Source organism: Neomonachus schauinslandi, chromosome 3 (genome assembly GCF_002201575.2).
Source record: "Neomonachus schauinslandi chromosome 3, ASM220157v2, whole genome shotgun sequence".
Taxonomy (NCBI): Eukaryota; Metazoa; Chordata; class Mammalia; order Carnivora; family Phocidae; genus Neomonachus; species Neomonachus schauinslandi.
In genome coordinates this window covers 55,629,295-55,644,905 of record NC_058405.1, presented here as the reverse complement: position 1 = coordinate 55,644,905, position 15,611 = coordinate 55,629,295, and the positions used below count along the sequence as shown (strand labels likewise).

Sequence of the window (15,611 nt, the reverse complement as noted above, 5' to 3'; positions counted from 1 at the left end):
ATACCTGGCTGTGCCCAAGGCTGCTGTGAAAGAGTATACTTGGGTCCTCCCTGACTGGCCATCGTCTTCAATGCTGAAACCTGTTAGACAAGACAAAAAGAAACAGTTTCTTTTCATTTCACGTCTCTCCAAGGACACACCACCATCTGAACCTATTAAAACATAATGATAGTCAAATGTGCAATCCTAAAAAAATGCGTCGTAACTCATAATCCTTCCAACTAATAACATATTTTAGCAAAACTTCTTTTGTGATTTCAAGGCATCTGCTGTCTTGCAAAAAAAACCACCAATGTCCTGAGATATTCTGCCTGAAACATTTTAGAGAAGGAAGACAAAACTGAGGACCTAGGAAAAATACGGAGACAAAACAGGTCCCTTTTTAAGTGGACTGTTATGTCAACATTCAATTATTACTGTATGCGTTAGAAAAATGTCACCCCAGCAGGACAAAGCTCCTTTACATACCTAGAGATTCCTTTTCTTTATTATATTTCAGGCAGAGAGAATGTTATGAAAACAAGATTTTCAAACAGCATCAAAAGGCACACTTGACCAACCACTGCTACAGGTAGACTCAGATGCCCACCTTTTATTCATCTCCCTTTCATTCCTCAGCCATCAGTACAGAGAAGCAAACATAAAAAAGTACATTTGGCTGCCTGGACAAGTCTGTTCTTAAGATGTTCTCAAGATGGCCAATCATGGTGGGGTAGTTGGTAACTAAGGTGTAGCTGGGGAAGGTAAAGGACAGAAACTGCATAAAACATTTTTTAAATGGACTGTTAGGTGCCAAAGGTCCCAACTGTGACCTTGGCCTCACTAGATAGTCTCATTAGAAAAATTTGAGACCCAACACTTTCCGATTAAAGAAGGCCACAAAAATATTTAGGCAGAAGACGGGCACAGACAGAATACAATGTTAAGTAAGCTCACATTCCTGGACTACCCTAGGCCTTTGCTCATGCTGCCATGTGTATAAAATCACCCCTTTCCTATTGTCTATCCCCCTCGATAGCTTTACTTTGTATTGTGAGATGCAGCTTTTAAAAACAAATCATTCATACGATTATAGATTAGGCAATGCTAAGAGAAAAACATGTTCATTTAGTATGTATTATCCAAAATCTTTTCCAACATAAATATATAAACATACTAATGTGTCTACGTTTACAAAAATAGGAACACAGTGCTCTGACATCTTTTTTCCCCACCTAACCCTAAATTCTGGACATTTTCCTGTGTCCAACAGTTATGTTTTATTAGTAATGGTTGCCTATTATTCCACTGATTGTTCCAGAATTTAACCAATATCATAATGATATATATGCTGTAGGTTTAGGCTGTATTAATTATTTTTATATTAAGAACAAAGACAAACTTACATACGCATCTCTATTTACTCTCTACGTAACATACTTACCTTTAAGTCAAACTGCAAGGAGCATTTTCTTCAAAAGTTTTCCCCAATTAGCCCTATCTTTTTCAAAAACCCTACAAGATGAACATAGTAGACCCACTGTCTCATGATGACATTGCTGTACACTTCATAATGTTTACATATTTTCTATCCTGATTTCCCATTAAAGTCCTTGAGAACAAAAATTAAATTTATAGGTCAAATTCTCTTACATGCACTACAATCAAGAAAAAATTTAAATTTATAGTGTTGCTGAGGAAATTAATAACACTTCAGAGGGAATATTAAGAATAAACTTGTAGGGCACCTGGGTGGCTCAGCTGATTAAGCGTCCAGCTCTTGATTTTCTGTTCAGGTCATGTCAGGGTTGTGAGAGAGAGCCCTGAGCCTGCTTGAGATTCTCTCTCTCCCTCTCCCTCCACTCCTCCCCCACCCCCAACCCAAATAAACTCGCAATACTTCAGTAAATTGCTTGGGAAAAAATGAATATTGCTAAATACAAGTCTTGAGTTTTTCAGCATAAACTGGGGGAAACACTTTTAGCTTAGTTATAAACTTGAAATGTACTTCCTTTAAAATGCTTTCATTCAGATTTGTTGTTAAAGCAAAACCTGCACTTCAAATTTGTCATATTTTCCTATAACATTTCTGCAGCATTTAAAGTACTATTACATGTATGATCTTCTTTTGGGCCTCGTAATAACCTTAAGTTGGGAAGAGGGATACAGTAGCTATCTCTGCTGTAGAGATTAGAAAAGCAAGGCTTGGAGAATCTACCTTGCTACCATTTTACTCAGGAGGTGGCAAAGGGGGGCTAGAGCTCAGCTTTCCTGAGTCAAAATTCTATGCTCTTTCTACCACACCCATGACCAGTCCAACCCCTACTTCAGGGTTTGTTTCAAGCAACGGTCAATATAATGAAATTCTAAAACAATAGGAAGTATCAACAGTTTTTCGGGTGCCCGGGTGGCTCAGTCAGTTAAGCATCTGCCTTTGGCTCAGCTCATGATCCCAGAGTCCTGGGATCAAGTCCCGCATTGGGCTTCCTGCTCGGCAGGGAGTCTGCTTCTCCCTCTCCCACTCCCCCTGCTTGTGCTCTCTCTGTCAAATTAATAAATAAAATCTTTTAAAAAAGAAAGAAAAGAAAGTATCAACAGTTTTTGAGTTTAACAGAAGATATTTGATCCAAATTATTTTCGTATGAACTTCTACCCCCAACACTTAGAACAGTATTATACTCCCTAGGGTCAAATACTTAGAGAAAAGGTTATTTTTCAAGGAGCAGGAAACAGGACAATAGAGCATATATATTCTTCTGGAATTTATTTTATTTTTCTGAAGAAACTTCATTAATTGTACCAAAAAATCAGGGAAGATGTTTACACTAGTCAGATTAAGTTTGTAGAAATGATTGTCTTGTGTATACTGGGTCACTCTGTATAACTTTAGTGTCTCCAACTTGAAATGAAGATGTTTTACTTACTCTAGGTGCCAGGGATATAAAGAGAATTAATGAAAACAAGGCATCTCAACAAGGAGAATCCAGGAAGAAGCTACATAACCAAAAGGCCAATTTACAGCAGGTAAAAAGGGACTAAAATCACACCCCGAGTCTTTAGGCTCAAAAACAAGTCTTCAGACAGCCTAAGAATGTTCTCTACACTCACACAGTTTGTTTTATTATGCAAACCCACATATATATTTTAAAAATGAGCCCAAATTGTTCTCAGCTGAGAACATTTGTTGATGAGGCTTATATCCAAATGTTAAAATACTGAGACCTACAAGCCTACATCCAAATCCAAGATGAAAAACTGTTCCCTTTCTGCACCTATGGATGCCGCTTCTCTTGCAATCATTTATCAAGGTACAATCACGGGCTGCCTTGTAAGATGCCAACTATAATAAAAGAGGCACAAGATTCTGCACTTGCAGATTTACCTTTAAAGAAAATCATTTTAAAGTTTTAAAATCATTTATTCTGTCTCTGCTATTCAGAATACTAGTAACATCCACCAGATAAAAAGTGAAAAATGGCTTGGTCCACAAATTCTAACAAGCAATGCCTTAAACGATCACATATATCTGTGTGAACTCTAGTGCTTACGCTGTATGCCCTGTGGATGTGTGCGCGTCTTTGTCTCTGACTCACTCTACTCCAACAGGATGGGGGAAGGGACTGAATTTGGAATAAGATAATGTGAAAGGGATGCTCAGTCGTCTAAGCTGTACTATCTACTAAATATTTTGACTGGACTCTGAAGAGCACTTAGGGACCAAGTTTGAAAAAAGAAAACGAGGCAACAGTGAATGATCTGAGCAAAGACAACACAGACTAAGCAGGGGGGACAGGACTGACTTCTCAATGATGTCAAGAGGCAGGGTCTTTCCCTCTCCGATCCCTCAGGGAGGAGTGGTATAAACAGAGATGCGTGAACAGCTATACAGGAGTCCCCGCTGTAGATGTGTAGCATTCCATGGAGAACCACTATATAATTCAGACTTGGAATACATGTTTTGTTTTTTGTTTTTTTAAAGATTTTATTTATTTATTTGACAGAGAGGGAGAGAGCACAAGCAGGGGGAGCGGCAGGCAGAGGCAGAGGGAGAAGCAGGCCTCCCCGCTGAGCAGGGAGCCTGATGCGGGGCTCGATCCCAGGACCCTGGAATCATGCCCTGAGCCGAAGGCAGATGCCCAACCGACTGAGCCACCCAGGCGCCCTGGAATACATGTTTTCTACATAAATCTCTAATTTTTAAAAAATGTTCATAGTGTCCAAAGCCTTCCAAAATGCATAATTAGAGAGTTATACCAGATTTACCAAACTTACACTACCATCAATTTGGACAGCTACATCAGTGAATTTTCATTCTCTTGACTTCTTGACTGTGCTTTTCCAGAAAAAACCTTAATCCTAGATTTCATTATAATCAACTTGCTTATGTCAGATGATTCATTTTGCAGCTCTGCTATTGCAGAATACTCATCTACAATATTTCCCACCAGCACTAATGTGGATGCTCTCCCAAAAATACATACCACAATCTACAGATTTCCTGTAAGGAAAATTTCAGTAAAAACTGTAATGGACTTACCTGTAAATTACAAAGTATCGATAACTTGTGCCATTTTTTAAAAATCAAAACCCAGCAGGAAACATTTCTACCACCACTCCCCCCTTTTAAATTTATGTGACAGGGGAAGAAAAAGACACACACACACTCCAAATACTTGTCTGAATGGACTAAAACCCCATAAACAAGTACTATATGCCAATGATAAAAGGGTAGTTTAACTACTTTAACATTTCTATATTTGCTTTTTTTGGTATTTATTACTATTTTTAAAAACAAGTATCTTCTATCTTTTGAACAAGTATCATAGGCTTCAGGCATATTGATGGCCCCAGCAAAAAATTACTAACAGACAATTTGCTTAGCTGTCCCCTGGTCATTTCAGAGATACAACCTGTCTCCCCAGTTAGGACTTAGGTAAGTAAAGTTGAGAGAAAAGGCTGTCATATTTTTATCCTTTTTATAATGTACTCTAATACAAGTCCGGACAGGCAGTAGAGGCTTAATAAATGAAAGCTCATCTCAAGACTGTTTTTTTAAATTTCAAGACTTTTTAAACATTTTTATGAAGTAAAGTCCTTAGTAACGGTACTTAAGTATTTAAAAAAAAAAAAAAAATTAGGCTGAAACAGGAACGTCAAAATAGCCATGATCTGATTTTTTCATTCCTGGCATTAGCCAGCTGGATGGATGTTAGTGAGGAGACAATATTTGCACTTTTTCTCTTAAAAACTGAAAACTGTGCAAGCATATCTAAAAGTCCAAACCAGAAAGCTTCCATAATAGGAAACATGGTGATTTCCTAGACGGAATCATTAAGATTTGGGCTTACTATTTACTAGCTCCTGCCAGAGTTTTCATAAGAGGGTAATTCAAAAGGAAATTGAAGGAAGAATTGAAAATTACTTTACCAAATACGCACTAAGGTCTATACCTTTGTCAGGAACTCCTCCAGCTGCTCTACAAACAGCTTGGTCTGCTGCTGAATAAACTGCTCACAGGCCGATTTCAGATGACGGTCTACATCTTTTTTAGAGTCAAGATAATGTTCTCTTATCTCAGGCGTACCCTTAAAAAGAAGATGACAATTTCCTCCTGTTTTTATGTGCCTAGAAATTACCAGATATGTAAAGAATGCCGTTTATCTCCCACCACCAATGAAACAGACTCCTTCTCACCTCCAACAAGAACTCTATCAAGGCATTGTTGCTATTCAGCCTAAAAAATCTTGGAACAGTCATAGGGTTCAGGATTTTAAATGCTGCATCTGTGAAACAAAATTACTCATCCAGTGAACAGGTATAGTTTTAAAAGAAAAGACGAGTTACTGTTTCAGTGTGTTAACATACACCAGTTATCTGTTACCACAAAGCAAGAGCGGTTTCATTTCCACCAACTCACCGCCGTGAATGGGAGAGGGTGAGATTAGGGCCAACCATGGCTGCAGTACCCACACACAGTTATTTTCTAGAAGTCAAATTTGAGAAATGACTATTAATCTCAGTTATCCATTTACAGAAAAAAAAAAAGATAAATGGTAACTGATCCTTAAAATTTCACTGCTTTACTTTTATGCTGCTAAATAGATTTTTCAGGAAAAAAAAAAAATCAGATACTTACCCAGCTTCATTTGTTAAGATCCTGGCTGGCACACAAACTTATTCATTTGAAGCAGAATGAATAAACTAATGTGTCAGCCAGAAAGAAAACACCAAAAGGACATATTTATCCCTTAACCTCCAGACTAACTAGAATCCATGCAAAGTACTAACTGAGGTCTCATTGATGTTCAAATGCAATTAAGATATAATGTTAGTCATGAGAGGTTAGAGGTTTAAAAGTAAAGAGAGCAAGTACTTTTAAGTGATAGTCAGAAAAGACCATTTCTGGGCGCCTGGGTGGCTCAGTTGGTTAAGCGACTGCCTTCGGCTCAGGTCATGATCCTGGAGTCCCGGGATCGAGTCCCGCATCGGTCTCCCTGCTCAGCAGGGAGTCTGCTTCTCCCTCTGACCCTCCTCCCTCTCATGCTGTCTCTCATTCTCTCTCTCTCAAATAAATAAATAAAATCTTTAAAAAAAAAAAAAAGAAAGAAAAGACCATTTCTTTGCTTTGCCACACTGCAGAAGCAAAGCATGAAATGCTTCCAGCCCTGGTTTTTGCAAGTACACGTACCACAACAGTACTTACTGCCTTGACCCTGATCTTACTGAAAGAGATCTACCAGATTCAGTACTGAGAGTAAAGCTTTGTTTCTGCTGTCTTTTCTACAAGATAACCTAAAAGACTGTCTGTGACAGCATAGAGTAGGATTATATAGGCTTTATAATGTTTTAGAGAAAACAGACTTTAAACTAGTATTTGCCAAAATTTTAGGGCATTTTATTTTCTCACACTTCAGTGGATCTATATGAGAACTAAGTAAGCAGCAACAAATTATGAATTAGAAAAATATGAAGTAGATCAGCCTTACTTTGTCCCATCACTTAAATAAAGTTAAGGACTATCAGCCCCTGGCACTCTTCAAGGTTAGAGCACTACTCCCATACCTCACACTGAAAGGACATAAGGAAATTAACTAGACTGGTTGGGATAGAAGCCTCTGATGAGAATAAGCTCTAAAAAACATTACGCATTCTATAAAGGCAAAAGTGAGGAAATCTGGCTGCTGTTTAAAAAAAAAAAAAAAAAATCACAGGGGCGCCTGGGTGGCACAGTCAGTTGAGCATCTGACTCTTGGTTACAGCTCAGGTTGTGATCTCTGGGTCCTGAGATCAAGACCGAGCCCCTCATTCTTGGGCTCCACACTCAGCAAGGAGTCTGCTTGTCCCTCTCCCTCCCCCTCTGCTTTTCCCCACCCTCTAAGATAAATAAATAAAATCTTTTAAAAAATAAAAAATAAAAATAAATCACAAAATATATGAGTAACACACAGCGTCACTATTCAAATTCCAACAGAACCAAAAGGTATTCTCTATGGTGGAAAGGAGAGAGCATTAGGAAAAGAGAGAGTAAACTGTTCTAATATGACTCATGATGAGACCACTTTGGTTTTCAGGTGAGTTAAGTCAAGCCTACTATTTTATAAGCACAGCCACTAGGGAACTAACAACCGGCTACCCTTGGGAATCCTGTATTTGGAGTTCCTCTGAACCAGAGCACAGGAAATAATTTGAGTGACTATTTTCTCAATTCCCCCAATACTTGAGAGAAGTTCCATTTTATAAACAAAGGCTTAAGGCATTAGAGCTTAATTCTCTTGGAAATGGTTAAGAAAAGATAAAGTTTAGATAAATTTGTAAGTAAGGGAAACTAGGGATATTCATAGTATAGTGTTAAGATCAACATCTTAGAAAATAACTATTTTGATCTTTTAGAAATCATCTCTTATTAATTGAGTCAGAGGCAAATCATTAGGACGGATGAATCATCTTTCACAAGATGATTCAGTGTCTATTAACAACTCAAAGACCCTATCCACATGCTTACGTAACAACCAGCTGATTTAATAATATCAATTAGGCTTATTTAAGCACCTAAAGCTTACAAAGCACTTTAACATACATTTTCATGCTTAATGATCTCAATAACCTGGTGAAGTTATCATGACAAGTTGATTCTGCTCATTTCACGTGGGATAGGAAAGCTAAAACACCCATCCAAGATCACACAAGAGCCAGGAAATGATGGTCCATGAACAGAACCCAAATCTTTCACTCTTAGATAAATACTCTCATTTTACCATTTTACCCAGCTGGCTTCCTGAATTTTCATGAACTGACAAACTCTACTTGATGTTTAAAATCACCCCAATTGGCTGACACTGTAAGTAGCTGTTACACTGATTTTTCATTTTTTAACTGGTTATGGTAACATGTGGTAGAGTCTAAGAGAAGTAATGCTATATTATAAATTGAAATGCTCAGGAACAGTTCACTTCATAAAGGAAATACAGCAAGTAAGATGTAATTAGGATGTTGACAACTCAGCTTAGTATGAACAAGTAACATGCTTAGCAAGCACAGCATGCAAAAAAAATTGCAGATGAACATAAAATAAACCTATAACCTTTGCTGACACATTTGGACAGGTTAAACACACCCAAATGTGCCAGCCAGAACAATGAAGTACCTCTAGTTTTCTTGAGGTCCAGGGAAATTTCCTTAATGGTGAATTCAGTATGAAATGGAGCAATTTGTTCACGAAGAATCAAAAGGTGCTTAATTAAGAAAAGTTGTCCATCAATCTGAGTCTAAATTATAAGACAGAAAAATGGGTATTATCACAGATTAAATAAAAACATATAAAACACACAGTGTTATTAATCAACATTAATCTACCTAGGTTTATGGCCCTTAACCTAACCGTATGTATCAATACTCCTTTGTGGTACAATGAACTCTCCCCATATTACCCATGTTAGAATTATCTGGAAAAATCTTGCTGCAAACTCTAACATTGTCACCCACTCTCCTTCATCAATCCAAGAAAGTAAATCAGACAAAGGCTATAAAGTAACACATTTAGAAAAAGAAATCAAATCTATTTTAACTTGGTTTAAAAACAGAAGAGATAAAGTGACCTAACCTCAGCATGGAGCAGGAAATAAAGAAAAGGTCAAAGCATGAGCACAACTCTTGACTTCTCATGGCTTTCCAGTTTCTCTTCAAGTAACATGACTCTGTTTGGCCAAAGTGGTTTCAATATCCAGAATATCAGAAATATTCATATTTACACAAAAGGAGCTTCCAAATGCAAAAATGACTTGGGGTTACCATTTTGGATTATCCTGCCACCAAGAGAGCACTGACTGTCTATACCCTGAGAGTCACTATACTTGCATCTGCCCTGGCAGGACCCATCTAGAAGAGTCTTATGAGTCAAGCTTAGTTCTCAAAGCTCTGTTCCAATCCTAAAACAGTGAATAATCATAACTTTCACTTCCAAAAAAAGTCTGTATATTAACAAGAGCAAGGCTGCATCCACTCATTCTTGCTGCTTAATCATGACAGAATCTTACTTTGAAAATATTTCTTACAACAGTTACCCTATATTAGGAAAAGAATAAAATTGTCCTTCAGTAAACAACAACAGTTTTAGGGGCGCCTGGGTGGCTCAGTCATTAAGCATCTGCCTTTGGCTCAGGTCATGGTCCCAGGGTCCTGGGATCGAGCTCCGCATCAGGCTCCCTGCTCAGCAGGAAGCCTGCCTCTCCCTCCCCCACTCCCCCTGCTTGTGTTCCCTTGCTGTGTCTCTCTGTCAAATTAAAAAAAAAAATTTAAAGGGGTTATTAAACAAAGTAACTCCTCTCCGGTGTCTGTCTCTCTCTCTCTCTCCTCCCTCCTTCTAAATAAACATATAATCAATATATAAGTATGATTTATTTGATGGAAACTCACTTTGCACTCTGGAACACAGAGCATTAAATAAGTAGAAAGCACTACACATTTTGAATACTTGCTCTATTTTTTAAAAAACTAACAACTCCAAGGGGCAAAAATAGTATAATACAGATTTACTTTACTAAAGCTGTTATAATCCAGCAAACAGTACCATAACTGTTAGTTTACTAATATATTAGGTCTTCCTTCAATTAAGTATGGCAATAATCTTCTTGCCTAAAGAAGCTAAGACATTAAACGGTCATTTTCATTAATCACTTTTTTCTTGAAAGGCAAAAGTACACAAACTCAGCAACAAAAATAAACGAGCTAATGCTTGCAAAATCGAGGACTTCCTCACACAAACTTAAACCCCTTGTAATATGTAGGAAGCAGAGTTACGTAAAATAGGATAGCCTCACAGGGTAAGGACAAAATAATCAAAGAGCCCTTCACTCCTCCCTTTAAAAAAAAGGAGGTGGTACAAGAAGACATAAGCGTATAAACTTTTTTTTTTTTTAAGATTTATTTATTTATTTGAGAGAGCGAGAATGCGAGAAAGTACACGAGAGGGGGGGAGGGTCAGAGGGAGAAGCAGACTCCCTGCCGAGCAGGGAGCCCGATGCAGGACTCGATCCCGGGACTCCAGGATCATGACCTGAGCCGAAGGCAGTTGCTTAACCAACTGAGCCACCCAGGCGCCCGCGTATAAACTTATTTTTAAATTAGATCATTTTCTCCTCCTTATCCGCTAAGAAATACAGGCTTACTCTCGAAAATCTGGAAAATAAAGAAGATTATAGAGAAAAGAAGGGAAAATATCCATATTCACCCAAAAGCTTTCAATGTTCTTGTTTTATTGTGTGTTTTCATTACATAAAGTCATAATGCACATCTGGTTTGTATCCTTTTTTTTTTGCCTTAACATATTTAAGTTAAATGTTTTTGCTTCAAACTAATGCCTGTGTAATAGTCTACTCTATGAGTATGCCACAATTTACTTAATCATTTGCCTAACATTAGACATGCTTCCTGATTTCATGTATTATAAGAAATGTGAGAGCTCAGGCTTAGAAATATTTTTTAAAAATTAAATCTGCCCGTCTACAAATAACTTTCCATCCTCTTTCCAGCATACGAAAATTTCATTGCAACCTTCCATTCCATGACTGGGAGAATGCAGTGGTCGCAATCAGAGGTACAGCTTTCCTAGCAACAGAATCCCAAATTCTTTTGCAGGAAGTTTTTTTTGTCATTTGTTTTTGTTTTGTTTTGTTTTGTCTTACCCTAATTTATCTAAAGCCTTGAAGTAAGAAATCAAGTTTGTAAATCTGGAAGTCCAAAAAGGTTCACAAGGTTTGAATACTCCAAACAGCAAAAAAAGTTTCCCTGGAAATAGCCCCCACAGCTTCCTCCCTTTACGCAACACGTATTTTAATGGAAAGTTAAACAAAGCAACACTTTTGACCATGCTATAAAAAATTCTCAGGGGCCCTGAGAGCAGCCTTCAGCCCCAGATCCCTTCTTGATTAAAAACTGTAAGTCACAAAGTCATGGTAACTACTTCTAGCCACGCAACCCATGGGCCACAATTGTCTGTCTTCCAGATTGACTTGATTTCCTCCAAGTGAGGCCATTCAACTATTTAAAACCATCACTGAAGGGATGATTATAAATTGCTATGTTCCCTTATAAACACTGCTTTGGTCTTTCAGGGAAACAGGAGTCTACTACCTTCCCAGTTGCTAAGGCTATAATAAGAAACCTCTACCCTATAGAATTTATAACCAAAGTACCACTTTCAGCACTTTTTAGCAAAGCTGGCACTCCTTTATACAGTGTAGTCTTTATTTAGCACTATAATAAAATACAACTGAGCCTTGAACAACATGGTTTGAACTGTACTGGTCCACTTATATGTTAATTTTTTACACTACAGTACTATAAATGTATTTTCTCTTCCCTGTGATTTTCTTAATAACATTTTCTTTTCTCTAGCTTACTTTATTGTAAGAATATAGTACATAATACATATAAAAGATAATACAGGTGTTAATTGACTGTTTATGTTATCGGTAAAGCTTCCAGTCAACAACAGGCTATTAGTAAAGTGTTTGAGGAATCAAAAGTTCTATAAGGATTGGGGAACTGAGCCCAATTCCTGTGTTGCTCAAGGGTCAACTGTTTTAGCATCTCTTAAAGGGCCTCAATTAAATCATATTAAACAAATCCTACTGCCAAAACGGCTTTAAATTTCTGTGCCTAAAAATAAATGCTGTATTCCACAATATTATTCACCTAACACTTCATCAAACCTTGTTTTTGCTGATAGACTCTGATGCTCCAAGTAACGAGTGAATGCAGGCAGACAAGGCTTCCTGTGATAATCCTTGGAACACTGCCCTCTGGTGAAATAAAAGAAAAACATTACCCTGAAGTGCTTCACAACACAGGAAAAAGAAATTGTAAACGGGGTACAAGGAACAATGAATGCTTGCTTGCCCTCATCCACTGGATGAACTTATATTACTGGCAATATTTCTCTTGGAGTTTCCTATTCCCATGCAATCTGTCTAGACAAACACATAGTTTTGTAATTTGCATCTCTCACATGCTGAATGCACAGGGGTGGGTGGACAAGACAGATACGGTTCTGACCCCACGGAGCCCTGACTCCAATATGGCCTCATGTTGTAGGCTGTTTTTAAATCAATAAAACCAACTTTAAGACAAAACCTCAGTAAACCCACTTCTTTTTTTTGTTTTTTTTTTTAAAGATTTTATTTGTTTATTTGACACAGAGAGAGAGAGAGAGCAAAAGCAACAGCAGAGGGAGAGGGAGAAGCAGGCTCCCCGCTGAGTAGGGAGCCCAATGCAGGACTTCGATCCCAGGACCCTGGGATCATGACCTGAGCCGAAGGCAGACGCTTAACTAACTGAGCTACCCAGTCGTCCCAGTAAACTCACTTCTAAAAATGTATCCCAAACAATTAATCAGTATTGTATTATAAAATTCATGCACATGGCTCTTACTACATTATTTAAAATAGCAAAAAAAAAAAAATGTTCAATGATGGGGGAGTCGACAAATAAAATACTAGTAAATATAAATTACAGGATACTGTGCATGAAATACAGGATGGCTGAAGGACGTGGTAAAATTTTTGTAAAATGTAATTAGGTAAAAACAAAATAATTGGGTTACAAATAGCATGTGAAGTATGGTTCTTAATTTAATTCTGCCATTTCTGTATCTTGCCAGAGGTGTGGCATATTGGTCTGGGCAGTGTCACCTGCCAGTCCCTTGCTTCCCCTCCCCGCCTCCATTCCACCTGAGACGGAATTGATATGGAGGAATATGAGCAAAAAATATGAGCAAAATATTTATTATGAGGCCACAGTCCCTCAGCTGGGTCATGATTTCAGAGTCGTGAGATGGAGCCCCATGCTTGGCTCTGAGCTCAGCGGGGAGTCTTGCTTGAAATTCTCTCTCTCCCTCTGCCCTTCTCCCTGCCTCCCTGCCCCACACTTTGACTCTCAAATAAATCCTTAAAAAAAAAAAAAAAAAAGAATGTTGATTTAAATGGAGTACAAAACTAAATTAATGGGATGCCCGGGTGGCTTAGCTGGTTAAGCATCCGACTCTTGGATTCTCCTTAGGTCATGATCTCAGAGTCGTGAGATCAAGCCCCATGTCGGGCTCAGCAGGGACTCAGCTTGAGATTCTCTTCCTCTCCTTCTTCCTCTCCCTCTGCCCCTCCCATCACTCGCACAAACGCACCCTTTCTCTAAAAAAAAAAAAAACTAAAGTATATGCATTTAATAATAAATTTAATACTAAACATGTATTATAGCCATGTGACACTGGACATTATCACTTAACCTTTCTGCATGTCTTTTTCCTTACCTATAAACTAAAATAGATGAATTAACCAGCAGTTTTAAACTTTTATGTGGTCATAGATCCCTCTGAGAAGCAATAAAAGCTATAATCCTTCCCCTCAGAAAGACACAAATATAAACATACAAACACAGTTTTACTCACAATTTCAAGGTGTTCATAGACTCCCCAAAGGCCGCTAGTGAATTCTAAGGTTCTACAGAATGCACAGGTTAAGAATCCCTATATTAGGGGCGCCTGGGTGGCTCAGTCGGTTAAGCATCTGCCTTCAGCTTGGGTCATAATCGCAGGGTCCTGGGATAGAGCCCCTCATCGGGCTCCCTGCTCAGTGGAGAATCTGCTTCTCCCTCTGCCCCTCCCCCAGCTTGTGCTTTCTCTCTCTCTTGCTCTCTCTCTCCCTCTAATAAATAAATAAAATCTTTAAAAAAAAGAATCCCTAAATTAGATTGATCTTAAACTTACTTCTGTATCTAAAAATCATATGATTCTAATTTAATACCAAACAAAATACTACATCAAGATCTTAAAATTAAAAAATTTCACATGAGAGGCACCTGATGCCTCAGTCATTAAGCATCTGCCTTCGGCTCAGGTCATGATCCCAGGGTCCTGGGATCGAGCCCCGCATCGGGCTCCCTGCTCGGCGGGGAGTCTGCTTCTCCCTCTCCCACTCCCCCTGCTTGCGTTCCCTCTCTCACTGTGTCTGTCAAATAAATAAAATCTTTAAAAAAAATAAAATAAAATTTCCCATGAAAGAGCAATTTACAGTAAAGATATAACAAATGATACACGTACATCTATACATCTGTACAATTTGGAAAGACACACAAGAGTTCTTCGAACTGTAGGATACCACATTCCGTGAAGATCTGCGGGAGAAATTGTGGTCTGCGCTCTAGGATTGAGGGATTCTGTTGAACCTAAAAACCCAAATGGAAAAAAAGACACATTTCACACACATGGAGGTTTGTCTTATTTGCATGGTAAACATAAACTGTTTGTTCCTGTTATCACTAGCTGGAGGCATCCATTTTTTCCAGGTTTTTTCCCCTTTAATCAATAGTGCCACAGGAACCCATAGGAATCATGACAGCTGATATTTAACACAATAAGTGAGACTACACATAAATACATATATACATTCCAGGCTCATATATATATGCTTAACTCAAATAGCTACTCCAAAATTGTGATTAATCTTTATGGAATGGGGGCACCTGGGTGGCTCAGTAGGTTAAGTGTCTGCCATCAGCTCTGGTCATGGTCCCAGGGTCCTGGGATTGAGCCCCGCATTGGGCTCCCTGCTCAGCAGGGAGTCTGCTCCTGCCTCTCCCTCTGCCTCCCCCCTCATGCTCGCTCTCTCTCTCTCTCTCAAATAAATAAATAAAATCTGGGGTGCCTGGGTGGCTCCGTCGGTTAAGCATCTGCCTTCAGCTCAGGTCATGATCTCCCAGTCCTGGGATGGAGCCCCGCACTGGGCTTCCTGCTAAGAGGGGAGTCTGCTTCTCCTGCTCTCTCCTTCTGCCTCTACCCATTGCTCGTTCTTTACCTCTCTCTCAAATAAATAAAAATCATAAATAAATGAAAATCTTTAAAACAAACAAAATAATCTTTATGGAATGAATGGACAGTATACACAAAAAGGAGATAGATCTGTACGTAGTCATGTGGAAGCAAGTGGGAGCCAATGGAAGTGAGGAAGTGACAAGAAAATAAAGCAATGTTAAACAGGAAAATTAATCAAAGCTGGTTTGCTTGCCAGCCTTCCTTCTATGCTCTTAGCTATATTACTTGTAGGCCTACTTAGTCTATCCAATTCCCAAGTGGGGAGAATTGT

At 38.5% G+C, this 15,611-nt stretch overlaps 1 protein-coding gene across 1 annotated transcript in view; it reads right to left on the bottom strand.

Moving 5' to 3' along the window:
• Positions 1–15,611, bottom strand: part of COG3 (component of oligomeric golgi complex 3) — a 77,400-nt gene that overhangs the window by 10,910 nt on the left and 50,879 nt on the right. Inside the window, exons 15-20 of the mRNA XM_021697957.1 lie at positions 14,570–14,694; positions 12,189–12,278; positions 8,624–8,744; positions 5,674–5,762; positions 5,430–5,564; positions 5–80 (exon numbers count right to left, since the gene is read on the bottom strand). Coding sequence (XP_021553632.1) covers positions 5–80; positions 5,430–5,564; positions 5,674–5,762; positions 8,624–8,744; positions 12,189–12,278; positions 14,570–14,694 — 636 coding nt within the window. The remainder of the gene's footprint in view (positions 1–4; positions 81–5,429; positions 5,565–5,673; positions 5,763–8,623; positions 8,745–12,188; positions 12,279–14,569; positions 14,695–15,611) is intronic.